We start from the raw sequence: 27,764 nt of genomic DNA, 5'->3' as shown, positions 1-27,764 counted from the left end.
GATTATGAGGGCAGTCCGAGGGATGCGGAAGAAACGGGGCGCCCCCGCGTGGGCCCTGCTCCTGCCTCTCCGCTTGCCAGACACCGGGGGGGGGGCTCCGAGGCTCTGGCGGAGGGAACTACTATTCCCGGCAGCCCTCGCGGCCAGGCCGCGCCCCCTCCAGCCGGTCGGCCCCGGACCGTCGGAGGCAGCTGCTTCGGTCCCCAGGCGAGCGCGCGGGAAGACGGCGGCGGCGGCGGCGCTGCTGCTGCTCCTCCTCTCCTCCGCCCGGGGCGGGAGCGCCGGCCATGAGCTCAGGTGAGCCCCCGGCGGGAAGGGGTCCTTGCGGCAGCCCCGAGCCCGCCTGCTGCTCGCCGAAGCTCCCCCGCTGCGCGATCTCTGCTTGGGTGGCGGCCACAGAGGGATGCTGAGAGGAGGGGATCGCGGGCCTCGCCGGCGGGGGGTCCCCCGGCCCGGCCTCCCTGGCCGGCCCGCCTCCCTGGCCTTTGCCGCCGCCTCTTGGAGACGAGACCTGCGGGCGCAGCGCGGAGATTCGCCTCAGCCGAAAACGGGGGCGGGCCAGCCGGGGCCTCTTGGCGCGTGGGGGAGGGGGGCACGGGAAGGCCACTTCTACCCCCCCTCCAGAAAAGCTCCTTGCACGGGGCGGGGACGGAGGCACCGGGTACCGTCGCGGATCTCCGCCGCGCCCTTCCCGGCCTTGGCGGCTTCTCCCTCGCCTCAGTAAGCGGTTGTCTTCCTCACCCCCGGGCGAGGGAGGCTGTTACGCGCGGAGGAAGTTTTTGGAGTTGCGCAAAGTTGGGCTTTGCAGGCAGTCTGTGGCGGGGAGCGCTTCTGCCCGCCCGGAGGAAGACAAGGAGGAGGAAGCCACCTCTCTGCCTTTGCTCACATCCATCTGGCTTGCGTGGGGGGGGCAGGTTCTGTGGCCCCTGCTGCTGGTTGTATATTCCAGCATGAGCTGCGTGGGTGTGGGTCACGGCAGTGCACTTGATGGCCCAGCCATAGAATTCCAATTCCCAAAGGGCTTCGGAGCTTCTCAGCGAGATATTTCCGTTCCTCCTTTGAGACATATGTTCTATTTACATGATTTCTGTACCACCCTTTGTACAAGCCACGGGGTGGTTTGCAACTAGGCAAAGAGACAAAAATATAAATGCAATTGTTTAACAATACTTAACAAACCACTTGAGTAACAATTCCTAGTACCAGCAGCAACCCTGAAAACACTTGTACACAAAGATGTGTCATAACTTCTAGCCTGAAGCTAGAGAGAGATTATAGGGCCGGATGTTTTTCAGTACGGAGGGAGTTCCACATAGCATAAAAAGTAGTCCCAAATTCAGTACGGTAGAAACTCAAGTTCTGCAATACCAATAATAGTCTCTGTACATGGATATTTTCTAATTTTGCATCAGTGTAAGCATATCTGTGCTGAGGAGAAGGTTATGAAAGGAGGGGCAGAGCACTAGGAGTGATGTGCAGGAACAATGTTTTGAAAGAAGACCTGAACTTTTATTGCTCCAGCAATTCCCAAAGAGGACCAGAATCTTCTGGTTTAAAAGCAAAATAAAACTAAAGGAAGTTTTTTGGCACATACTGATTCTGTTATATGTACCATGCTGGATTCTGCCAGTGCAAGGTCATGGGGGCACCAGTTCAGTCATCAGTGCTGAGAGCTGAGGAAGGTGGCGTGAAAGGCCATTAAGTTTGGTCCCAGCCAGAGGATCTTATAACAATAACTGGGAGATATTTGGGGGGGGGAGAGGTGGGTTGTTGGAGTTAAGAGAGTTCTCTGGGATCAGACCAAAGGCTCCTGTAGTCCAGCATTCTGTTCCCACAACAGCTAATCAAACTCCTCAACAGGAAGCTCTCAAAAGAAGGGCATGAGGGCAATACCCACTCATGCTGCTGGCACACCCCTGATCCTGAAACTTCATAATATGGCTGTCCTCGCTAGTGGCCACTGATAGCCTTAACATCCTCCACGAGTGCCTCAGTCTGAGCATCTTAGTGGATTCTCCTCAGAACAGTCCTTTACTTCGTCCCACCCTATAAAATGTATCCTGACAGCAGCAGCTCCCCGCCACCACTGTCAGCCCCAAATTGGCCTCCTTCGGCATAATTCCAGGACCCCAGTTGCTAATCTGAGTGGAGCCTGGAGAGGGTCTTGTTGTGGCAGCAGCAGCTTGGAGTGTGTAATATTGGCCTCAAAGGCCCGTGCGTTTTCCCCAGGAAGAGCATCGGGGATAGTCTGCAGGCAAACCAACGGGGAGGACATTTTTGTGTGAGACTGCAGGCCTTCTTCTGCCTTGAGCACGGTGGAAAGTGAGTCTTATGACTTGGATTCTAGAAGGCCTCTGTTTTTATTTGCTTGCCCCCAAGGCTGCCAAGGCACAACAAGGAATCAAAAAGCAGAAACTGGCATGTAAATGTTTGGCCTGAGTGGGATTAGGGGAAAGGGAATGACACTTGTTTGCATTGGACCCGGCTGTGTATTAAACGTCTGTGCTGGAAAGTAAAATGTGCCGACAAAGTCCTAGTTCTGCACCAAGAGCCTTCTGCCGCCTTTGTAAAATAAAGTATGTATATTAGAGCAATTTGGTATCATTTCTTCTAGTTAGAGCCAAGGAGCTATTGAAGCCCTGGCCTCAGCTACTGGAGACCTTATGCAGACACCACCACAAGCTCCTGACATTCCAGCAAGCGTTGACTGTACCCTGTCAAGCCATGAGGGCTGGAAACATGCTTTCTTTAAAAGGGAGGAGAAGCTAGTCTGCAGGAAGCTGAATTATGTGCCCAAGTACCACATTCAGTGAGCTGTCAGAGTCCTGTTGGGTGACTGCACTCCTGGCATTTTTGCTATAAGAGCTTCTCTTAATGACATTCATTACTGGTTGTATTCCATCCCATGCAAATGAGCTATTTCTGTTTAAAGCAGCTTCCAGGATTTCTCAACCTGGTCTCAGAGCAACACGCAAGAAAAATCTCTGCCTTGATTAGCCGACTTACGGCTCTAATTTTGGCTGTGCAAAGTCCTCCAGAGGGTGCTATGTGAGTTTGGTACCATTTCCCAATTAATATTAATGCAGCACCATTAGAACATTTGACGCGTAATGAACAACACGGAGCTGAAATCACATTTTAGTGAAAAAGTAATTTAAAGCCTGAGCTAAAATGACAATTTTTTAGAATACAGATTTTCAATGTAAAATTTAATTTTTGATGTACCACTTTAAGAATCTGAAATTCTCAGTGTGGAAGACATTTTTGTGTCTCTGAAATAGTTTGTCTAGCATCAAATGTGAAAAGGCAGCCGGTAATGAATGCCATTGAATGTCAGCTGCTGAATAACAAAATATTCTCAAAAACACAATCAATGGTCCAAGACTGAGGTAACTTCAGATATCTGAACTACTGTAATAGGTACTTTATGGTATAGGTAAAAATATCACAAACATTAACAAATAATATAAGGAATGAAGCCAACTTTCAAGTGAATAATAGAATTAATTAATAAATTTAGGGATCTCATTCTACGTGAGTCTCAAGGTGGTTTATAAACACAAAAGCAACTAAACAGTTTTAAAAACAGTATAAAAAGCTATCAAATACAGGTTTAAAAACAATAGGCACCTACAGCAGAGACGTTTTCACCCTGCTAGAAAACCTCCTCAAAACAAGACTGTCTTCTATTGTTTCCAGAAAGTACGAATAGTGGGTGCCTGTCAGATCTCAACAGGGATTTGTCATGATTTAATAATGTCAGTTGTCTGGTAAGCAGCCATGTAAACACCTGGCACTCCTGTGTTGGCAATCTGCCTGCCTCTGCCTGTTCTTCTTCCATTTCCCCCTCCCTGCTGGCTGCCTCTTCTAGCCCGAGAGAAAGATTGAGTGTGTCTCTGCCATGTGTGGAGTGCTCTGCAGCGCCCCCCATGTTCCCACACACCACCATACTCTGGAGGTTGCACCTGCATACTGTGCACTAGTGCCAGGCTATTTTGTGCCCTAGGCAAGGCTAACTACTTGCACCCCCCAAAAAAATTGCTAACTTCAATTTTCAAAAACAGATGTCTTGCAGAAAAAATGAAAAGCACAAAACTTGAAACTGCTAATTTTATTTTAGTTGCATTTTTTCCAAGGGTTAAAATAACTAATATGTATAAAACGGTGTCCCTCAAATGTCAGTACTGCGCCCCTCTGAGGTCTGCGCCCTAGGCGGCTGCCTAGCTGGCCTAATGATAGCACCCGCCCAACCTGCATATCTTTCTCTCTCAGAAGAAGGGATTTTCAGCAAGTCAAACCTCTCTAGGCCTGCTTGGCATGCTGATTCTGCCAGATCCCTCCTCTTCTCCTTCCGCCTGCTACACAGCCATAACAAGCCCGTCACCCTGCCCCTGCTGTTTCCCCTCTCTGGGTGGAGCATATTTGGCTGACCATTTGCTCAAAGAGAAAATTCCACCTGATGAAACTACTTCAGTCACCTGAGGCACTTCTGTCTGTGCCTGGCTGGAGGCGATGCAGGGGTCACACCTGTTCTTCCGGCTGCCTTGTAGATTCTGGGTCATGGCAGAGATCTCCATGCAGGATTGAGCTGTCTTCCATTTGAATGCAGCAGATATACAGGTTGTTAGTTAAATCTGGTCATAATAATGACGTGATTGCAGCCTTCCTCGGCACTGCTGTCGACAGCAAATCACACGGCTGCGTGAGCAATGATGAAATGTCCCCTGGTAGGTATGGAGCGCAATGAGGCTGCCTCCTCCTGGCCCCAGAGACTGCTCCTTCCTGTGGCTGTGTTTGGGAAGTGGGTGTGGCAAGCAGGTAGCTCAGCTCACAGCCACGTCTTACCTTGGAGAAGGGCAAAGCCCCAGAAGGGATTTTTCTTCACACCAGGACACGTAAGTAGGGAGGGGGAGTGGCAAGCCAGGGTGCCCCTTAGATGCAGGAATGCCAACGGTGCTGGAGCCCCGCAAGCTGTCTCCCCACGTCCCATCTGCCTTCATGCAGGAGGGCAAGAGCAGATGGAGTCACAGCTGCTGCTGCAGGAAGCCTCCCCCGGTTGCTCCATCTCGCTAAAGGAGAAGATGGCATCGGAGGGTGAGAGGTTCCTTTGCCCCAAGCCCAACCTTAAATAAATAATAACGATACATGGATAATGAAGCCGAGTTTCCTGCTTCACTTGAGCTATTAGGCGCTGGCACTTTTGCTGCGAGTTCTCTGAATAATGGCACTATGGTTGGCTTTCCATGAGCCAAATGTGTGTGATTGACTGAAAGTACTTTGCAAGACCTCAACTCCTCTGCAAGCTAATTGAAATGAGCCTTACAAGACCTTTGCTGTTCTTCCTGTTGATTATCATTTATCTCACAACTCTACCAAGACACTGGTTCCTTTTTTGCTTAATTGTTTAATATGTGTGTAGAAATATAACAAAGATCACACACCACTTACTAGAACAAAAGACCTCTGAGCGGCTTAGGCTGGAATTTACTCTTCAGCCTAAAACCAGAGCAATATGAGGCATCCCGGTGTCTTTGCCCCATGTTTAGAAACAGAATGTTGTGTTAAAAGTGGTCAGATTTCATATGCTTTCCATTTCTAGATACCAGGAGGCTGTTGGCAGGCCAGCAACTTAGCTACAGCACCCTCAGTCAGAGCCCCCCTAAACCCTGCATGGTAAGGATTTTTATTTGTTTATCAAAATTGATATCCTGCCATTCCTCCCAGAAGGAGCCCAGGAGTCAGAGAATTAAAGGCAAGGGTTATTGGCCTCTGCTGTGTGATTTTTTGAGATAACTGTGGAAGGTTCCTTTAGAAATGGATAGTGGCCAGCAAGATACCTGTACAAATAAGCCTTACAGACCCCAGACCCCACCTTCTTACACCCTGGCCAAACAAGAAAGTTTCCTGGAACGTGGGGGTGCCTCAGCTCCCCTCTGCAAGCCACACTGCCAGACAAGTTCTGTTGCCACAGGCTTCTCTTTTATATTTTGCCTTCTGGCTAGCAACGGGGAAGGCAAGTTTGCACCCTTGGGATGGACAAATTTGGCATGAGGACCTCCACTTGCCAACCTTCAGAGCTCACTGTCAGCTTAGGTCATCAGTGAAAGTTGCCCTTTAATTGGGGGAGAGAAGTCATTCCCTGCTGCTAGGAAGGCCCACTTTCTGTCTTGCATGGGGTGTCTCAAATACAGCTTCCTAAATTGTAAGATGATGTGGAGACAATAGGTGGGAGGGCAATCACTGCCTTGAGCCAATTGGCCTCTTTTGTTTCTTCCCCAGGAAGTCAGAGGCTACCAAAGCAAAATATGGAAGATTGTCCTCTGCCATTTCTTCTCTGTGCTCACTGTGGGAATCCCACTGATTATCTTCCACTGGAAGCCGCGTCTCGAAGTCCAAGCCAAGTGCAGCCCCTGCCCGCTCCGCCAAGCCGACTGGGTGGTCATCCACGTAAGTGGAATTGTAGAGGAGGAGGATTGGTGGGGAAGGGACTGTGCACTGGAGTTAGCATTCAGACAAACTTTGCAATTTGGAGCCAGTATGCCACAATTCAAGGAGTAGCAAAGGGTCCTGGTGGCACCCTGGAAGATTGAGACGTTTATTGCATCGCAACTCCCAATACTGTCAGCTCTGTCAACTTCAAGACTCATTTTTGAGGGCTACATAAAAAACTAAACAAAACTGTATCTAAAGCCTCAAGATGATCGAGTCAGGCCACTCCACCTTGTCACCACCTCAACGCTGAACGTGGCCCATGAGCAGGTCCATAATCCTGGTATTTGTTTCTTTGTGAGAGTTGTACCCTACCCTTAAATAAAATTCCAAGAGTGGCTTTGAAAATTTAAACAGCATAATAAAGCAGAGTTAATTTTTTTTTAAAAGATACTTAAAAGAGTACAATCATTATAAGCAGTTCTTACTTGCCACCTATCTGGAAATTTAAGGGTTTTTTTGGAGGAGGTTGTCCCAGCCCTGGCAGGCCACCCTCTGTGTCCAGTGAGCTGAGTTTGGTTTGGTGAGTCCCAACTTGATGCCCTCCAACATTTAAGACATCTGTTAGGGTTAAGGCTGCAGCTCTCAAGCCCCAAACTTTGAGGAAAATCTGGCTGGTGGTTTGCTTGGGAGGTAAGGCACAATTAAATCTGTGTGAGCAAAACCCTTTTCCCATCCGTAAAGCAATTGTTGTCTGTGCTCATTTCCAGGACCAGTCTGGCCAATATTTCACAGCCCGTGTCCAAATGGAGCACACAGAAGAAGGCCGGTGAGTGAGGCTGTCGGGTCACTCTCTGGATCCCAAATTTGCAAAATGTGTCGATGGGTTAGAAAGCGATTGGAAGAAACACAAGCAGCAAAGTCAGGGATGTGTCCCACAATAAGTGTCAACCTGCTTGGCCTTACAGGCAGGTCCTCAGAATGAATATAAATGGCTTTGAAGTGGGTTAAACTGTCGTGGTTTCTCACCACCCCCACAAAGAACACTGGAAATTGTAGTTTGTTCTCCCAAATAGAGCCCCTCTGTGCTTCCTTAGTTTGGAACCATGACCCATATGAAGCCAGCTTGCGTTCACAGTGGAGCATCCAGATCAAATCCAAAGCTTCCTCTTAATCTGTAGCTTGGGGGGGGGGGAGGAAGAATTAGAAGTGGAAAAGGAAAGTCATTCTGCCCATGCCCAGAGGTACTCCTCTCTTTTATGACAAGTTTCAGATTTTACCATTAATGGAATTTACTCAGAAGTAAATGCATTTGGAAGCTACAACTTGAAAGCCCTCCTCTTAAAAAAGAATGAGAATCAAATTCAGGGCAGTTTTGTGCTGTTTCTTTTTGCCCCTTCCTCCCTCTTCTCATGAAGCCTCGAGTACGGAAGAGATGATGGGGAAAGCAGTGGTGCAGTTGGCGTGTTTGATGATGAAGATGAAATCCGAGACACAATCGGGCTGCATCTGAAGGAACAGGTCAGTCCGTCACTGGCATCCCAGTCAGCTGCAAAAGCGCCGGGTCTGTCTGCCCGAGCAACAGACAGGAAGCCAGGGGGCTGCCTTATACCGAGCCAGGCCACTGGTCCAGGCAGCCAGGCAGCAGCTGTCTAGTGTTTCAGATTTGAGGGACTCTCCCACCACCCCATGAGACGCTACCACTGAGGGTTAATCCTGGAACCTTCTGCATGCCAAGCAGAGGCTCTGCCACTGAGCTACGGCCCTGTCCCCAAAGAAGGCCCTTCCCCATGGCCCTGCCCCATCACTAGGAATGGGGCTCGCTATCTGATTGCATTTCATTTTTCAATTCATCAAATGGGCTGCCAGTTACGAGTTGCCATTGTGTGTGTTCTGCTAGTTATTGTGATTCCTGGTTCTCCCTTTTCTCCATTACGTTTTCAGAAAAATTATGTAATTTTCCTGTTACTCCTTATGCTGCTGTATAATTTATATAATGTATACAGCAGCAGCTGATTACAAAAATAACTACATAAATAATTACGTAATTCTCGCAGTGAATTTTTTTTAAAAAAATTAGTGTTACTGACAACTGCAAACACATGCTAGGAGTCTGTTCAACAGCAAGACGAACCTGCGGAATATCCCAGAATTAGACACCAAATCTGATTTTGCGAATATTCTACACCATCTCTACTCATCACTTTTCTCTTTCTTACGTATTTTTTATTTAAATAATAATAATTATATCCCACTCTAAGGACATCAGAGCAGTATATAATTACAAAGTTAAATATAAGAGACATTATAAAAAATATAAGATAATAGCCACTGTCAAAAAATATGGGTTGAGTTTCCTCCTGAGCTGCAGCAACTTGGTGGAATTTTTTTCTATCGGACTCTTCTCCTTTTAGAAAAATGTCATTCGCTACTACCTCTTTGAAGGTTTGCGCTACATCTGGATTGAGAAATGGGACACGTTTTGCAAGGCCAGGTAAGAATCTGCCTTCCGAGCACCTGATTCCAGGACTTTGGGTCCCTCTCCCACTGCCAGCTCCAAAGAGTGTGGTTTACACATCTGCAAATTTTCCTCCACACAAGATGATTCTATTTGTACATTTAATCTAATCTGAGCAGGTCTACCATTGGATGCAACACTCTGTGACAGCAAAGCAGCCTGGCTAATGGCAGAACAGGACTCAAAAAGTTCTTAACATTGTTGACAGATGCAGACTCTTTATTTGTGCATATTTTGCAGCATGTTAGATGACAGCTGGACTTGTTCAGACATCCAGAGGTCCTGCTGTGGTCTAAGCACCGAAGAACAGGCTGCCAGGTAAGGGCGAGTAGCATTCATACAAGGATGATGATCAGTTATTAATATCCTGCCTTTTCCCCAAAACTGGGACTCTAGGATCCTTACAAAAGTTAAATATACATGTAAAAACGTAGATAAAAGTATATAAAAAGTTATTGTTGACATTTAATTCAACTATTGATAGAATTACAACCATTTAAAACATATCCATTAGAAAAGACAAACACAACTGCATACTGTCAAAAGCCCTTGCAGTCAGTTCCCAAAAGCCAATTGGAATAGAAAAGTTTTCGCCTGATGGAGGAAGAACAGAAAGGAGGGAGCCGGTCTGACCTCCCGAAGAAAGAACGATGAAAATGGAACAAGAAATAGGAGTCCCCGACAGACAAAATATAAGCTATAACAGTGTGGCTTCAGTCTTGTTATTGCTTTTCATTTTGAGCAGCGTTTATGAAAGGTCATAAAGTATCCATCATATTTTCTGTTTTTTTTAATTGCTAAGCTTCTCTGATTTTTGCACACAGAAACCTGGATTGTACTATTGTTTTGCACTACTAGATAATATAGAAGTGGTAGATACTGCAAATTGTCTCTGATGTTGTTGGTTAAAATACCTGCCTTCTCTTTTTAGTCACCATCAATTAAATAAAATTAAAGGGGTTATATGAGAGTAAATAATAAAGCAATTTTTTTCTTTGTTTGAGTAACACAAATTATTTCTTAGAGTCTCTTTAAATTCTATGAAATAAGCATTACACACTTTTTGTTCAAATTTAAACAAAACGGCTCTAACGAAATGGCTTACGCAATGTCTAAAACCAATGCAAACTGTAGTTACAATGAAACCACTAAAAACTGAATAAAAAAAATTGGAACACACAACAAAACTCATCTGAGAAGGGCTTTCTCAATATAAAAATTTCAAAGTGTATGTAAAGGTACCAAGAAAAGCTTTTTTTGGGTGGAGAGAGGCCTTGATGGATTTCTGCAGTTGAGGGCGTGTTGCAAAAAAAGGCCCCTTTAAGCTCTATTTTCCTGGAGCAAATGGATTAAATCTCACTCTCAGTCCAGTAAAGCTTTCAGTCTTTATAGAATCAAAGGTGGCTTTAGGGTTCTTGAGCTTGACAACACCTTTCTTTTGCCCATTGCATCCTGATCTTTCCGGGTGGCAAGGACTGAGCTAGGAAGAGATGTAGTTTTTTCCCCTTGTTCTTTTGCTCTTTGGTGTTCTGTTGCTTTTGTTTTAAAGTTGCACTTCATATATCTTCAATTTTTAAGCATTGCCTTTTGAAAATGTAGCCCTCTGCCCAGTTGTTGAGCTTTTGGTGATGATGTGACTCCTGTCCTAAAATTGATCTGAGTGTTCTCTCCATTCAAACAGGAGAAAGATTTATGGACGAAACCTGATTGATGTACCTGTAAAGTCTTACTTCAGGCTGCTGAAGGATGAGGTTTGTCTTTGTCAAAGTGAATTTCATTCTGTGGTGGGAAGAGGGGGAGGAGGAGGCCTTTCCCTTGCTTTGGAAAATGGGTACCCCAGAACAAGCAGAGCAAATGGTGCCCATTCAGAAGTATTTTTCTGCCTGCCCTGGGATGGTTTAGGGGAGAACTTCCTCTCCTTCCTTCACACGGCAGACTTCACAGTAACAAATGTTTGGTTCTGAAAAGGTGGAGCAATGATGTGGTCCCCAAAAATGCTCTGGGGTACTAATTACCCGATTGCAGGCTCTTCAAGCCACTTCTCAAATTATAGAAAAGCACATAAGAGCAGGTTGTGCTAAGAGTCAGGCCACCGGTCCAGTGGGGAGGGGGGAATTTCATTTGAGTCTCCGAGAGGAACCTCGCTCATCTCCTCTTCCTCTGAGAATTGAAGTTGAGCCCTTTTCCATGCCAAGCAGGTGCTCTGCCCTGAGCTCTGTGACCCCTTGGATCAAGCATTGGTGGAAGGAATGCTCTTGTGTGTTCTATTTAAGGTCTTAAATAACACTCGTTCCCTCTGTTTCCCTCCTGACCCCAGGTCTTGAATCCATTTTACGTCTTCCAGATTTTCAGCATCATCTTATGGAGCTGCGACAACTATTATTATTATGCTGCCTGCATCTTTGTTATCTCCACCGTCTCCATAGGGATCTCTCTCTACGAGACGAGAAAGGTGGGTGCTGACTTTTGCCCGTGGTGTTTCTACACACACACACTGGGCACTGGGCACGTGCAGGAGCAAGGAATACAACTGGGCCCTTGACCTGAGCAGAGGGCCTCGGTCTGCAAGCACAGCCACATAAGAACACAAGAAGAGCCCGGAAGCTGGATCAGGCCAATGGCCTGTCTAGTCCAGCATTCTGTTCTCCCAGTCGCCAGCCAGATGCCCCAGTGAGAAGCCCACTCAGGAGAAGGGGCTGCCAGGCATTTCTGAACCCTCAAGAGCCTCTTAGGTGAGGCGTTGCAGTCCTGGGGAGCAGCTGTGCTCTGCTGGCTGCCAAATCCCTGGCCCAGTTTAACCTGTACAGTGGGCTTTGCACCTTTGGGACAGGCGCACCACTTCCTTAAGCTGTCAGATGGGAAGAAAGGGGCCCACAGAGGCGCCTCTCGTTCGACCCCAGGGTGTACTGCAGTGGCTGATGCTGCCTTTGTCCCTCCTGATGGGTTTATGGTGCGTTTGGTACCCACAGCAAAGCATAACCCTGCAGAACATGGTGAAGATGGTGGTCCCTGCGAGAATCCACAGAGCGTCCGGGGGTAAGTGAGCAACTGCTGACAATTGCCTCCTTTTCTGATCCTTCAGAGAGCCCCAGTGAGCCTTGAAGCAACTCCCTGTTGGTGATGACCCAAAAAAACTTTGCCACAGGCCAAGAATTCTTACATTTTAAACTCTCTTTTCACTCCATGGCCACCCACTTCCTTTGGTCATTTTATCCCTCACCAGTTTTACAATTCATTCTACTTGCTTCTAATTTTTCATTGGGTTGTCCCTGTTTAAACTTGGTTGATCTTCCCTCTATCTCATTGCAGAGTTTTCTTATTTTTGAACAGACCGTTCATATTGTCTGTTCAGTTAGTTCTTTTATCTCTGTGAAGCTCTTTGGATGCAAATGACCAAAAAAAGGCAGGGTAGAGACTGGCCTTCCTCTGAATTGTGGCCTGGGCCCCAAGCCCTTCAGCTGCGGTAGAAAGTTTTTACTGCCGAGAAGTTCCGCCAAGATTCTTCCTGTGGAGGTCTGACCTGTTTTTTTTTTTTTTATTATTATTATTATTATTGATGGTGAACAGAGGTAATGACGGTGAGCTCGGTGGACCTAGTGCCTGGTGACTGCATTGTGATACCCCTGGAGGGAATGCAGGTTCCGTGCGATGCCGCCCTGCTAACAGGCGAGTGCGTGGTCAACGAGAGCTCTCTGACTGGTGAGCAGGAGGAGGGGATGGGGGAAATGTGTCTTTGTGGACTGCCGTTCGGGGCTGGCTGCGCGCCGGCATTTTCATATTCAGCCTGCCTCTTTCCCTGATAGGGGAGAGCATCCCAGTGATGAAGACCCCTTTGCCCCAAGGCCCGCAAGCTGCCAGCACTGTATATTCCCCTGAACAGCACAAGCGGCACACACTCTTCTGTGGGACACACGTCATCCAGGCCAGATCCTATGTGGGTGCTGAGGTCCTCGCAGTGGTGACTCGCACAGGTCAGCTTCATGAAGCAGGAGCATCCTTCCCACCCACTGTTTGTAGCTTGGCTAGAGGTGCTGAGGCTCTGTCAGAGATCGCCTGGCAACAGCTTCCTTGTTTGTGCAAAAAGGGGGGGCACAGGAGTGTTAGGAGGCAAGCTCTGGGGAGTCACTAGGCAGTGACTTGCTTGCCTTGCTTTGGCCTGTAATCATTTGCATGGACTACCAGGGCTGAGTGCAGAATGGATCCCCCTTCCTTTTCCTGTTGCTGAGGTGTCATGTTCTGAAACTGAGGCCACCTTGTAGTGCCCCCCATGCAACAATGTTTCCAAGGAGAAAGGGAGACACCAGAGTCAAGCCAGTTCTGAGCCTGTAGCGATGACCTGCGCTTAGATGAAAGCTTCAAGTGGGCTCTGCTGCATGGCTGCAAGTTTGAAAAGGGGACTTGAGAACCAGGCACTCTTCTGTTGTTGCTCAGGGTATGAAGCGTTGATTTGCTGCTTCACTTTGGACTTCTCCCTCAGGGCTCCCAAGGAGTGTTGGATTATGGCTGCCTGATCTCAGAACCAAGTCTTAGTTCAGGATCCCATATTTCTTGACAGGTTTTCACACAGCCAAAGGAGACCTCATCAGTTCCATCCTCCACCCCAAGCCTCTAAGCTTCAGATTTTACAAGGACGCGTGGAAGTTTGTTGGCTTCCTTATGGTCCTGGGTAAGTCGATGCACAACTGAAAGAAGAACCTGAAAGGGAAGGAACAGCTTCTGTCAGCTGGGGGGGGGCACTGTGGAAGTCTCTTGTCAGAGCTCCAGTGATGGAGAGTGACAGGTGAGCTTTCTCCACCCACAGAAAAAGATTGAGTGTACCGCTGCTGTTGTCACTTTTAGTATTGGGGCTGTCTTGGGGGTTTTCTGGACCACCTAAATTGCTCCCTTCCCCAATATTCCAGTAGAAGGCTGGGATGCCAAGACCGTGAAGGAATAGTACACAAAAACCTGCCTTGGCCCTTTATGCTGGGGGCAGCTGGTATCTGGAGAAGAGCGGAGTTCTCTTCTTCTACATTACCAGCTTCAGAACTAGAGCCCTCCAATGCTGCTATTGTGGTTGGTAATAAATAAACGGATTTGTTCCTTTGGGGCTGATGTTACCAGACCATTTTCCGGTCCTGAGGGGCTTGTACAAACATTGGCGGCCATCACACACACACACATACACAGCACATGCACATACACAGCCTTTGGAATTTTACGCTCAGCACAGGAAGGCACCTTTTACCTTAAAAGCATCTGAAGAGGGTCTGCCACTTACGCAGTAAGGGTCCCAGGCCCTCAGACTATGTCATTGGTTGAATTCTCATTCATCATCATCAACTTCCCTGGTTGAACTTCAAAGATTGTTGGTCTCTTTGGGGTGGGGACCTGAGTCTTTCCTGCTTAGGTGATACTCTGTAAAGTACTGACGGTACTGTAAGGTAATGGTAAAGGTGTCCCCGCACTTGTAGTGCGAGTCGTTTCCGACTCCTAGGGTGACATCTTGCGACGTTTTACTAGGCAGACCATATATATGGGGTGGGATTGCCAGTTCCTTCCCCGGCCTTTCTTTACCTCCCAGCATATGCCGGGTACTCATTTTACCGACCATGGATGGATGGGAGGCTGAGTGGACCTCGACCCCTTTTACCGGAAATTCGACTTCCTCCTTCCGTTGGAATCGAACTCCGGCCATGAGCAGAGCTTTGGCTGCGTTACCGCTGCTTACCACTCTGTGCCACGGAGGACCTTGACAGTACTGTAAGGATAGCTAAATGTAGCCACCAGGTTTCAGTCTCACAGATACATTTGTTTCGCTTTGTGGAAGAGCGACAGTCAGATCTCTTTCCCTCTTCCCTTCTCTAGCTGCTATCGGTACCGGCTACAGCATCTACATCTTATATAGAAATCAGGCAAGTGAAGCCTCTCATCCCACCTACTGCGCCCCCACTTCCCAAATGGAGAGCTGCTTCTCCCACAGGGTGATTGCAGCAGAACAAGCAGCCACACACCCTCCCTTGAATCCACCTCTGTGCACTTGACCCTTCTCCTGTACTGGCCTTTGGCGCATGTCAGGCTTGGCCCACACTTTTGTTACCTGTTTGCCTTTGTTTTAGCTGCCCTTTTGCACCCCACCTTGACCCCACAAGGGGCTTAAGGCAGCTCACAGAAACTCATGACCACCACACAAAAAGAAAAGGAATCACGGGGAACATCCACCTAGCCTGAACAAGCAAATTGTCAGCTACAATTAATTCGGTCAATTTCAGTGGCAATCCAGTGAAATGAAAACAGGAAGCCACCAGCCATAATAAAACTTAACAAACCTGGGGGAAAGATCACCACTGCCTTTGCCGGGGGAGGAAGAAGGCACTAGCAGCATTTCCCATTGGGTGGGGGGTGGGGGAATGCCATAACTTGGAGGCCCTTTTCTCTCCTAGCCGTCTGCCTGACTGTAGAAGTCATGGCTAGCCCTCTGAAGGGTGCCTGCAAGCAAACTCTGGGCCATTGTAGACCTTGTGGAATGATGCTGAAACTCCCTGTCAGAGAATGGCTGAGCACAGAAGGGCTGTTACTGCCAATTATTTGTTCTGTATTTGGGAAGGGCAGTGAAGTGCCAAGGTCTTTCCAAGAGCCCTTCCATCTTGTCCAGCCAGGAGCCCCCCCCCCTTTCCTCCTCCCTGACTCAGGAGGAGGAAGATCTCCTTGGATATTCCAGGCCCAGGCGGCATCCATTGAACGGAAGCGTCTTTGCTATAGCATCTCACACCTGGGTTGCTGATGAACCTTGGGGGGGGCGTTGTTTCTCTTTTTTTCCCTTCCTGCACTATTTGCATCATCAGGAAACACTCAGGCATATCATTCTCCGTGCCCTGGACATTGTGACAGTGATTGTGCCTCCAGCCTTGCCAGCCGCGATGACAGTGGGCACCATCTATGCACAGAGCCGGCTGAAGCGCCAGGGGATCTTCTGCATCAGCCCCCCACGGATCAACCTCTGTGGGAAGATTCGCCTGGTCTGCTTTGATAAGGTGAGGGCCCTGGCGCTGGGTGGAGGAATTGTTCTGCCTGTGCCATCTGCCTCTGGTCTTGGCTGTGTTCTAACCTGCCCTGTGCCTTCCCTAGACGGGGACCCTCACAGAGGATGGCCTGGACATCTGGGGTGTTGTTCCACAGGAGAACGACGCTTTTTTGCCCCTCATCAGCGAGCTGCCCTCCCTAGACCACGGCCCACTGCTCCGCTGCCTGGCCACTTGCCATGCCATCTCTCGGCTTGGAGAACAGCTCATTGGCGACCCTGTTGACCTCAAGATGCTGGAATCCACTGGATGGGTGAGAGAGACCTATCTGGTCTTTGGTCTGTTGAGGAAACTGAGTTTTAATTTCTGAGCACCACCACACAGCCATGGTGTGTGGTGGTTCTTGTCGATGTGTTCTTCAGAGAGTGAAGATAAACATTGCGGTTCAGCTGGAGCACACGGCAGGCAATCCCCCAATGCTGGAACACGCAGTTGTGATGAAGATTCCAGCCCGGTTCCTCTCTTCCTCCCCACCCTCTTCCGCTACAACCTGGAACTTGGATTGTAGATAGGAGGGTCAGACACCACCCTGTCTGCTCATTGAGACCTTGGAGAGCCACGACCTGCCCGAGCAGGCAGGGCCCTTGTTAGTCTCTACGCCACCCCACCCCACCCCACGATGCTTTCTTTGTGGTTGCCCCCCACCCTTGATTGAAATGCAGAATGTAAGCCCTTGAGGGCAGGCACCATCTGCTGCTGCTGCTATGACTGCTACCATGCAAGGCGGATGCTTACTCCCAAATAGGATGTGCCAGAAGAGTGGTGAAACCTCCACGGCCCAGGCTGGGGGAAAGCCAGGGGAGTTGCTGGGGGGAGGGGAAAGATGTGCATCTTAAAATTCCTTCCTTCCAGACCCAGGAGGAGGCTGAAGGGGATGAGGCGGAGGCACAGGTGACCCAGCTTTTTGGGACCAGAGCCCTTGTCGTGATGAGGCCACCACCACTGGAGGAGCAGCCTCGTGGCACTGTAAGTCCACGGAGCGTTTGGCACAAGTCTTGCTTGCTTGTAGATGGGTGCAAAGCGCTCACCTTGTCCTCAGAGGGAGCACAACCTGGGCCACCTTCTCTCATCACCCTTCCAAGGCATGGGCATGGCAACGTCCAGTGTTTTATTTATTTTGTATTTGATTTATTAGTTGCTTGCTACTCGAAGATCTCCAAGTGACTTGAAACATAATTTAAAGCCAAAATAATCTGTAACACATAAAAAAATAATGAAATATAACACTAACCACCCCTATACAGCCACAGAAAACTTGGGCAGTACACTCATTCTGGCTGCCAAAGGAAACAAAAAAGTAACCCTCACCCTCCCTCCAGCAGACAGGAAATAAACCACAGACAGAATCCAAGGCCAGGTGTGTCATTTAGCTGCTGGCATCACTGAGGAAGTGGCTCTTCCTCCAGGGATGAGGGGACGGCTCTCCTCTCCTGTCAAGGAGGGCAGTAGCAAATGCACAGCAGTAGCAGGTGGCCAGAGGTTGGCTCTGCAGGTATCCTGGCCACTGCACCTCTCCTGTTGCTGCTGTGGCAGGGTCTGCCCTCTCTTTCCTCCCCCCATGCCCGCCATGGACACCATTCTGGTCACTGCCATTTGCTTTCCTCCTCAGAAGCACACGGTCCCCTTGGCCATCCTCCGCCGCTTCCCGTTCTCCTCATCCTTGCAGAGAATGAGCGTTCTGGTGAAGCCCTTGGGTGGTGGCCCTTTGGAGGCGTACATGAAGGGGTCTCCGGAGATGGTGGCCAGCCTCTGCAAGAAAGAATCAGGTCCGGCTGCGCATCCTTTAGCCCTCTGGTTATTGTTTGAGGGGCACGCAACTTCCCACCCAGCTCTCCCCACTGTACCTGTTCTCTGTGCACCCACAGCGCTGGCTTTTATTACCTCTGGCTGCCCTGCTGCCTCTTCTTGTTGCTGGAGCCAATGGGAGGAGGGGAGTGTGTTAGAGCAAGGAATACCCAGGAGCCTGTGCTGCTTAGCTCAGTGGCCACCAGGGCACCTGGCAGACTCCAGACCCACAAGTGCCGATATGCTTGGCACTGTGTTCATGGGGGAAAGGGAGGGTCCAGTGGGAACCGCCATCTGCCATCTTCAGCGTCTGGGGCTATTGAAAGGGGCTCTCTTCCTCGTCTATCACAATGATGCGTCCCCCCTCCTCTTCCTAAACTGTGGCCTTTCCCTCTTGCCATTGCAGCACCCATGGATTTTTCCCAGACTTTGCGTCATTTCACAAGCAACGGGTTCCGTGTCCTGGGGCTGGCTTTCAAGCCTCTCGCTGCCATTGGGACATTTGAAGAAGCCCAGGATGTGACCAGGTGACCAGGTGCCCAGTCTGTGTGGCTCCCTCTCCTTTCCTCTCCAGCCTGGGCTCTGGTGCTCTGCTGAGAGGCTCACTGATACAAGATTTTCTCCTTGGACTGACAGGGACTCTGTGGAGAGCGGGATGGTTTTTCTTGGGTTCCTAGTGATGAAGAATGTCCTCAAAGCAGAGACTGCTCCAGTGATCCATTTGCTGCACAATGCGGAGATCCGAACTGTCATGGTGACAGGTATAAAATGGAGAGGAGGACCTTTCCCCATGCATGGTGGAGAAGATGTGCATTTCTCTATGCAAGGCCTTGAACTCTAAATGGGCAGGAGTGGCCGGCATTGGCGGGGAGAGCCTGTCAGCACTGAGGTGGTGGCCAAGGTTCCTTCTGGGTTCTGTGTGGGAAGTTAGCAGAACATCATTGGCTCTTGGGTTCATCTGTGAGATTCTTCAAGCAGTACTAGAGGAGAGAGCACACTCCCTGTGGGACCAGGAGTGGGGTGCTTTGGTGGAGGTTTTGCAGCCGCTCATTTCCAGAAGTTCTCTTCCTAGAAATAAGTGGGCTGTGGAAAGCTGTGCCCCTCCCCCAGTCCCCTAATTCCAGATGTCTGAAGATGAGCTGCAGTTGGTTGTTGTTAATGGAAATGCACTCTGCGTATGCCCTGAGGCATGGCTTGTTAGGGAATCGCTGGGAGCAGTTGGATCTGAACCTTATTTTAGTGCCTTTGAGGAACACATCAGCCAATGTTGGGCTTTGTGCCTGGGATGTCAGGACACAGATCAGGAAGTCCTGGTGCCGCGTCTTTGCAGTTGACCCACCACCACTATTCTCTACTAACCTGTTGCACTGTGCGTCTCCTGTAGATTGTCAGGCAGGGATAGTTAAGCCAGTGCCTTCATTCTCTCTCTCTCTCTCTGTCTCTGCATTAGGAGACAACATGCTTACAGCTGTAAATGTGGCCAAGAGCTGTCGGATGGTGAATGCAAAGGAGAAGGTGCTCTTTGTCAACGCAGCCCCCCCTCGTGGCTGTGATGAGCCAGCCATCCTCACATTCATCCCTTCTGAGCACCACCTGGAGCAGTCCGAGGCAAGTCCTCGCCCTGCCTCCACCTCCACTGGAGGTCTGCCACAGTTGTCCCCTCGTGGCTTCCTTGCCCCACACAGAGAGGCTGCCAGGGATGTGATGCTGAAGCAGCTTCAGGCCACTTCTAGGAACTGGGGGAAGGGGGGGAGCACTTGGCCAAAGACTCCTCGGACCAACTGTCTTGCAGGAGATTGCTGCCCTGTGCCAGCCCCATCCCTGCCCATCAGAAACAGCTGTGGGGCAGCAAGTGCAAGTTCCCTTAGAGAGACCTTGGCCGGCTTTTCCTCTCTCCCTCTCGTGTGCCTGGTGTGTGTCTCCCCACTTACCCACAGTCAGTGGGATCACAGAGCTCACTGTCTTCCTGTGGCAGTTCCCACCTGTCCGTCACGCTTCTGTGTGACCTTGAGACTGGCCCTACCATTGGAGCTGCAGGTGAGCCTGCCTTTGGGCTGCCGTCAGGGTCAGACGGAGCAAGTGACCCTCCCTGCCTGCTTCCCACATCAGCCAAACCTGATGAAGAGGGTCTTCTGCTAGTTACCTTGCACCTGCTTTGCATTTGCAAAAGGTCCCTGCGCATCCCCGGCCGCTTATTCCAATATGGGATCCCCGTGTGGTTTTGTTCCTGTCTCCGTTCCCTGAAAAGGGGGGTGCAACAGTAGGAGTGGGAGTCTGTCAGTTCTAATGTGATGCTGACAGGGGCAGCAGAACAGGAGCCTGAGTGTTGGCTGCTGGGATTTTTCAGGCTTCGTACCAACGGGAGAGTGGCTTCCTGGAGCAGCACCATCCGTACCACTTTGCTGTCAATGGGCAATCCTTCGCTGTCATTTGTGAGCACTTTCCTGAACTCCTGCCAAAGGTGATGCTGGATTTGGGCACCCGGATGATGGTAATCGGGGGGCCCAGCTCTTCGCTCCAAGATGTCCATTCCACACACACTCATCCCCCACCCCAACCCCCACAAAAGAAATAAGTGTGACTTGTAGCTGCCCAAATGTTGTTGGGACTCTGGTTCCCATCAGCCACGCTCAACTGAACCAATGTCCAGGGATGTAGGGAGTTGTAGTGCAACATCATCTAGAGGGCTGCAGGCTCCTCTTCCTTTGTGCAGGCTGGCAGCATCTCCCCAGAGCCTTGGGTAGGGGGAATTTCCAGCCCCACCTGCTATCAGGAACTAAACCTGGGAGCTTCTGGATGCAAAGCCAGGTGCTCTAACACAGCGCACAGCCCTTCACTTACGCCATTCCGAGGAGCAGAGCCTATTCTTTGAAATAAGACACTTGCTCCTTCTTGTGCCAGGAAATTGTGCTGGCTCTGTTTGATGTTTCCGGTTCGCAGGCCGGCTGGCACTGAAATGACTCTCTCTCTCTCTCTCTCTCTCTCTCTCTCTCTCTCTCCTGCAGATACTGGTTCGGGCAACCATTTTTGCACGGATGTTGCCTGACCAGAAAACTCTCTTGGTGCAGAACTTGCGAGACATGAAGTAAGTCTTTGGCATTCCAGTACTAGCATATTTTGAGAGTGGAGCACGGTGTGAGGAGCTTGTTCCAGAACACTGGAAGGAAGTTGCGTTCTCTCGTTCATGGGCCAGAGCTATGGGAAGCTCTATACTCAGAATGAGGATCTTGCCTTGTGCCTCTGCCGTTGTGGACTGTCAGGGCTGGGCTGGCGTGCTGCTGACTTCCACGCTGTGGACTTTTCTCCTTTCCTTTTTGATAAGATTGGAGAGAAGGGATGGATGATGTGATATGTGAGACTTGGTAGTGGGGAATGTCAGATGTTGGGCACAATTGACTCAGGGATTGCCCGTTGCTAATTCGGGGGGGGGAGCATTTTTTGCAGAGAGGGTGAAAGGGAGTGGGACAAGTTTGGAATTTGCATTGGTGGAATTTGCATATCTTGCCTGCAGCTACTGCGTGGGGATGTGTGGGGATGGCGCCAACGACTGTGGAGCTCTGAAGGCGGCTGATGTGGGGATCTCACTCTCTGAAGCAGAGGCCTCCGTGGCATCGCCCTTCACTTCCAAAATAGCCAACATCGAGTGTGTCCCCATCGTCATACGGTAGGTCTGGACAATGGTTCTTTCTGGGACAAAGATTGAGAATGAGTTCTGTGGTGGAAGATCTCTCTCTCACACACACACACAATCAGAATCATAGAGTTGGAAGGGGCCTATAAGGCCATCAAGTCCAACCCCTTGCTCAATGCAGAAAGAGCCTCTACTTTTCACTGTGGTTAGGAATCTTTTTTTTTCTCCTTGAAAAAGAGAAAGGTGTGCCCTCCACCTCTAGAAAATCAACAGGGAGTTTTTCTGCTTTTGAACTAAGTGGGATTCTCTCTGGTCAACACTGGTTAACATGTTCGATTTGGATTAAAAGCCTTTTTGCAGATCAATAGCTGGCAGAAATGGAAGGGTTTGTCTCCCTGTAGACATCAGACTTGCCGGACATTGCCCCCCTCCCCCCCTGCAGTGCTATCTCCTTTAAAAAAAACACCTCTGGGTGGGTGGATGTACTGAGTTTTGGTCTCCAGGGTTGTGTAGAAGATTGTTAGACTTTAAGTATATGCAGAAATGCAAATAGATGAAGACAAAGCCAATGGTGGTTGTTAAACTGTTCCAATCATTGGTTAAATAGACAAATGACATCTGGTGTCTGCTGTGCATAGTCTCTAAGGTTCTCGGCAGGCAGAGTATGGATGAGAGATTTTTCTCTGGTTACATCCATGGGTGCCCCACCTCCACCTCACCCATAGCAGCAGCAGCTGCTGTTGATTTTTCCCTCGTGGTCTCTTTGCCCTTTAGGGAAGGGAGATGTTCTCTGGTCACCTCCTTTGCAGTCTTCAAGTACATGGCTCTCTACAGCCTCGTGCAGTTTGTCTCTGTCCTCCTGCTCTACACGGTAAGAATTGCATTTAAAAAAAGATAAACTTCCACCTTGTGTTTACTTCCCGGTGAATTTGCAGGAGTCAGTGAAGGCTAGAACCTTGAGGGTGAGGCATGGATGTTGGAGACGAAAGGATTCTTCCAGAGTCGCAAAATTGTGTGTTGGCAAGTCTCAGAGGGCTCCAGACGTCCTCTTCCACTTTTCAGATACATTTTTAAGCTACATCTAAGAGATGATCACACACTCTCACAGGCTTGTATGCCAAGGGGAAAGCTGTTCTCTACCTGAGTGGACACAGCGACCTTCAAAACAGATGTGATTTTGGCAATAGTTCATTCTGGGTTTGGAATACTAAATATGCACTTAGCATCATAATTGATGCTCCAGCAACATCTTCGCCCTTTCATTGTGGAGAGTCCCTGAGAGGCTTCTCCTCCACAACTCACATCTACCCATTTACATAAAGCTACATATGCTATTGAGCCATTGCAGCATCCTGTAGCAATGAGTCCCACAGGTTAAGAGGTGCACTTGCAGCCATTTGGCTTTTTTAACTGACCTCAAGTGTGAATAGCACAAGAATTCTGATCCATCCAGATCCGCTTCCTGATTCAAAGAGAGGCCAATTCTGTACCTCTAGGCTCTCACAGATAGATGTAGGCCACAGCCCGCTCTCATTACTCACCCCCAGAATTAAAAGTTCACAGCTTCTGAACATGGAGGCTCTGTTTTTGAAAGGGAGCAAATAAAATAATCTCTCCTCTCCACCCCAATCTAGATCAGCACCAATCTGAGTGATCTGCAGTTCTTGTTCTCTGACCTGATCATCACAACCACGGTGGCTGCTCTGATGGGCAAGACAGCACCAGCAAAGGACCTGGGTCCAAAGCGCCCGCAGGGGGCCCTCATCAGCACCGTCATCATGGGCAGCCTTGCCTTCCAGACAAGTCTTTTCATTGCCGTCCAGGTCACTAGCTACTGCATCACCGTTTCTCAGCAATGGTTAGTGCAGAGTGCAAGGGCTCAAACCAGCACGATGAGCGGGGGGGGCAGTTGTGGAGAATTCTCAGGCTGCCATTTTCCAAGTTGATTTGTGATTGGCCAGCAGACCGTGCACGGGTGCTTGGCATCAGTGTAACACCAACTCCTCCCTCTGTCCCAGGTTCGTCGCCTTGAACAGCTCCTTGACGGCCCCTCAGAACCTGCCAAATTACGAAAACACTGTCGTGTTCTGCATCTCAGGCTTCCAGTACCTCATCCTGGCTGTGGTCATGTCCAAGGGGCAGCCCTTCCGCAAGCCACTCTACACAAACGGTAAGCATCCCCCTCACCCTTCTGCTCCCCCTGCCACCCCCACGGTCTCTGCTGCAACAGCTTCAAGGCCACACAAACCTGTTTAAGTGGATCCCGTCCCGTCCCCCCCTCAACACTTCACTTTTGGACCCCTCCCTTTCCCCAAAACAGCCATCAGCCCCTTGTGCTGTTTTGCTGATCTTTCATTTACAGAAGCTGCAAGGTTTGTGCACAGAATAATGCTGGCACTTCACTCTAAGGTCCCAGATCATGTTAGAACAATGTAAGAAAGTAAAATGTTCCAGCCAGAAAAGAACAGTAAATTCAGCAGAAGGGAGAGGTCCCACCCCCCAAAAATCATACTTTGAGCCTGAGAGGAGGTTCGGAGTTCTAATGAGCAGTCTGACATGACTGGCATGGAGAAGGCTACCAAAGGGGCAATGCTCTACAACCCTTTCCTTTTCCCTAAAGCGTTGAGGGGTGTGTGTGTGTCTGCCTGTCTCTCTCAACATGGGGATATGTTGTTAAGCATTTCTTCCTGTCCCTTTTTCTCCCGCCCCCTCAGGGGTGTTCTTGATAGCCTTAATCATCCTTTTTGGCCTCATGATCTGGTTAACCCTTTACCCACTGGGCTTCATGAGATACCTGTTGAAACTGAAGGCCATTGACGACCTGAACTTCAAGCTTGTCCTGCTTGCAATGGCCACCTTGCACTTCTTCACGGCCTTCATGCTGGAGGTATGGATTAGGGTGGAAAGGAAAAGGGACATGCAGAGGTTAAGGCCCCCTAGATGTATGGCGGATATGGGGTCTCAGAAAGTGGTGTGTGTGGGAGATGGATCAGGGAGAAGTGAACCTTCCTCTTCTTCCTCCCCAAACACTTTGTTTGATTCAGCCACTGAATCAGGCTGGGAGTCAGGGAACAGCAAGCAAAAGGAGCCATGGGTTTGTGGAAGTGATTGCCACAGGATGCTGTGATGGCCGCTGGCAAAATTTGGCTTTTTTAAAGGAATTAGGCAAATCTGTGGAGGAGAAGAGGAGGTCTGCCCACAGCTAGTAGTCATGATGGTTAAATGGAGCCTGCACATTCAAGGGCAGTCTATCTTTGGTGTGCTGGGGGGTCAAGCAACAAAGGAGAGCTGTTGCCTTCGTACCCCACTCATGGTGGTGGGGTGGCTGCAGTTGGGTGCAGAGCGCTTGGCAGGACGGACGCCCAGCAGGCCAGTCCCTCGGCTGACTCTCTTTCCTCCTTCAGACCTGCCTGGACAGTGGGCCGCTGAACAGCCTTCGGAAGCTGCGTGGCAAGAAGCCCTCCAAGAAGCTCTTCAAGAGGCTGGAAGAAGAGCTGAGCCTGCAGCAGCTCTCATGGCCTCCACTCAATGAGCCCATCCTGGCCAGCCCCAGACTCTCCACTCTCACGAGATGACGCTGGGCACAGGCTGCTGCCTGGATGTGAGACTGTTGTTGCACCTCTTCTACGACGTCACTTGATTCCAGACCTCTTAATTTATTTCTACCAGTCGCCACACTGTCTGTTGTTCCACTCCTGCACACTTGGCAAAAGACCCTGAAAATGATGCCCCTCCCCTGGCAACAGCCCCTGCATTGGCCGCCCACCCCAAGGTGGAGGCCAGGACCCTTCAAGTGCCCATTTCCGTCATTGTAGGTTGTCTGTGGTAGCGGAGGACAGAGCGCCCCACCCTTAGTGGTAGACTTCTGCTCTGAAATCCTGCGAAGGACCCCTCGGAGAGTGGGGATGTTTGCACCTGGCCCTCCTCTTAAGCTCCCAGCCTTCTCTCTCTTCCTCCCACTCTGTGGGCCAGACGCTGAGGTGATAGCTTGCACATTTGGACAGTGGGGTCTGTGGCATGTTGCTTTGGGGATGAGGCATTGCCTGGCAGCCGTTCTGGTCTTTGTTTCAGAGTCTGGTTGGTGTCCAGACTGTGGATCAGGTTCGCAAGTTCTCTGGGGAGTTTGCTAATCTCCCAAAAGAATTCCCAGGCCTGAGCTGCTTTGGGTTCCTCTTGAACCAGAGGCTCTTGCTGGCCCCCAGAGCTGCCTCCTGTTACTGTGTTTGTTGCTGGGAGACAGCCAGCTCTTTCCTCAGGGCGGCCTCGCCCACGTGGCGTCTTTTGCACTCCCCCCTCCCCAAAATGACCACATGGCCTGTGAGTAGCCTTACATGTTCAGTGCAGGACGGAGCACCCTGCATCTCCCCTAGTAGTTGCATAGAGGACAGAACTTTGGCACATGCAGCTTCTCCAACTGCACATCTTCTGGGCTGAGGAAAAGCTGATGTTCTCCAAAGACACCTGGGGCCACCTCTGTGTCCGGTTTAAGGCGGCCACCCAGTGGGGACAGCAGTCAGTGGCTTCTGTGCATCTGTCACTCCCTGGTGTTGCCAATGGTCTGCAGGTCCTTGAGCAGATCTCTGTAGATTGCAAAGCCCCCCCCCCCAAATGAGTCCCTGGATGGACAGAAGTTTTTTTGAATGTCATCACGTGTCTGACTTCCATGCCTGTTTGTCAGAATAGCTAGAAACAGGAGCAACCTTCATCAACCTCAAAGGTCAAAAGCTGATCCGTGGTGGGGTGGGGGTTGCTTTTGCAAGAGGACTGTTTCCCCAGCCTTACACCAAGATCTGTTCTTCTCCTCCTCCCCCCCCCCGCAAAAAAGAAAAATATCTATGGAAGGATGGCTGTGAGGAGAGTGAGAGAATCCATTTCTGTATGGTTACGAATGTGTCTCACAATAAACATGATATTTTCTTGACAATCTTATTCTTACTTTTAAGAGATATTTATATTCTACTTTAGGATTAGTCTACAGGCTTTCAGAGAGCAGCTTACAATTTAAAACTAGCCTTGAAAGTGTAGGAACGTGGATAATGTTTAAAAGCAGCAGCTGCTTTATAATGCTAACAGGGAATTCAGTTATAAAGCTGGAAAAAGCAAATACAACTCCAGAGTGAAGGACCTCAACGCCGTCGCCAAGAGGCCCAAGCAAGAAAGGAGCCACTCTGTGGTGCCCGCTGGCTCTGGGCCAGGCGAGCCTTCCTGGGGTGCCATACTCCACAACGGGGGCCACCACTACCTGCAGAGGGCCTTTCCCTGCCTGCCTACCACCCCACTTCAAAGCAGGCTGATGGGCCGCAGGCACTGTAGCTCCAGAAATCCCAGGTTCGCTCTCCGACAGCATCTCCCTGCCTGTAACCTGGAGAGATGCTTCCTGTCAAGAGCTGGAGGGACTGATGGTCTGAGTCTGTATAAAGCGGCTGCCTATGTTCCTCTGCTGGGGGGAACCTCTGGGAAGGGCCTCCACGGATTAATATATTGTCTGGGCTTCTTTGTGTCATAGAAGAAAGAGGCGTTTGGGGTCCTCCTGAGCCATTCAGAGCTTTCAAGGTAGGAAGCAGCACCTTGAACTGTGTCCAGAAACAGACGGGCAGCCTGTGCAGTTGTGCCAAGGTGAGGAGGGATGCTGGCGCCAGTCCAGGTCATCCAAATAGTCCGGCTTCTTGTTTCTGACATTGGCTATAGCAGATAGATTCCTCCCGGCAGCCCGCAAGGGCAACAGGAAGGTAACAGCCCTCTCTTGTCTGTCCCCAGCATCATAGTATGGGGTAGACTGGTCCTCTGACTGTCACAGCCAATTGATATTGCACATAAAGGCCTGTCCTTGTCTCCACCACCAGCGGCACCTTGTAGTGGGGCATCCCAGTGGTTAATTATGCATTGGGTACTTAAAGAAAACTTGTACTCTGGGAATGCTTCACCTTGAAGCTGCTTGGCAGGATACTGAAGCTGACTCTTGTTGGATCTTGTACTCTTATCTGTTCCTTTGTTCTTAATGCAGGCTTTGCTCTCATGCAAATTGGAGGTACTAATAATAAAGCTAATAATATTCATACTTGCTTGCAAAGGGCAGAGGAGGCAGAAGGGGTTAGGCTTGTGGGTTTCTTGGTAAAGGTGATGCAAAGAGACTTTGCATCATGGGGGAAAAGGGTTATCCAGAGGCAACTTTGCAAATGCTTTGTAGTGGCTGTCAGTCTGTTGCCATGAAAGTTTGAATGACCCCTGTTCAGAGATGTCAAGTCCTGTAAGTAGAGATTGTCCTGGGGCAACAGCTTGCCCTGAGAGAATCTCTAGACTCTGGATTAGTGCACAAATTGTGCCTCTGGGCCTCAAAGTT

At 49.7% G+C, this 27,764-nt stretch overlaps 1 protein-coding gene across 3 annotated transcripts; it reads left to right on the top strand.

Annotated features, from left to right (window-relative positions):
• Nucleotides 1-92: 92 nt before the first annotated feature.
• ATP13A2 (ATPase cation transporting 13A2) lies at nucleotides 93-26,362 on the top strand. 3 transcript variants are annotated; one of them, XM_061600931.1, is made up of 29 exons: nucleotides 93-297; nucleotides 5,600-5,673; nucleotides 6,280-6,447; nucleotides 7,200-7,258; nucleotides 7,848-7,950; nucleotides 8,844-8,923; nucleotides 9,188-9,265; nucleotides 10,629-10,698; nucleotides 11,265-11,399; nucleotides 11,917-11,983; nucleotides 12,515-12,613; nucleotides 12,751-12,918; nucleotides 13,503-13,613; nucleotides 14,795-14,841; nucleotides 15,772-15,960; nucleotides 16,055-16,261; nucleotides 16,861-16,974; nucleotides 17,618-17,774; nucleotides 18,200-18,320; nucleotides 18,430-18,554; nucleotides 19,244-19,401; nucleotides 20,141-20,254; nucleotides 20,799-20,878; nucleotides 21,305-21,457; nucleotides 22,199-22,295; nucleotides 23,059-23,282; nucleotides 23,443-23,594; nucleotides 24,139-24,311; nucleotides 24,829-26,362. In XM_061600931.1, exons 1-29 carry the CDS (start codon nucleotides 288-290, stop codon nucleotides 24,997-24,999), a joined length of 3,504 nt encoding a protein of 1,167 aa, XP_061456915.1. In that variant the 5' UTR covers nucleotides 93-287; the 3' UTR covers nucleotides 25,000-26,362. The 3 variants fall into 3 exon arrangements, with proteins under 3 accessions (XP_061456915.1, XP_061456916.1, XP_061456914.1); XM_061600932.1 differs by having other exon boundaries at nucleotides 12,515-12,646; nucleotides 16,106-16,261; XM_061600930.1 differs by having other exon boundaries at nucleotides 12,515-12,646.
• Nucleotides 26,363-27,764: the final 1,402 nt, after the last annotated feature.

This window comes from Rhineura floridana, chromosome 18, assembly GCF_030035675.1.
Source record: "Rhineura floridana isolate rRhiFlo1 chromosome 18, rRhiFlo1.hap2, whole genome shotgun sequence".
Taxonomy (NCBI): Eukaryota; Metazoa; Chordata; class Lepidosauria; order Squamata; family Rhineuridae; genus Rhineura; species Rhineura floridana.
The sequence above is the reverse complement of the archived record's forward strand: the minus strand, read 5'-3'. Positions and strand labels throughout refer to the sequence as shown.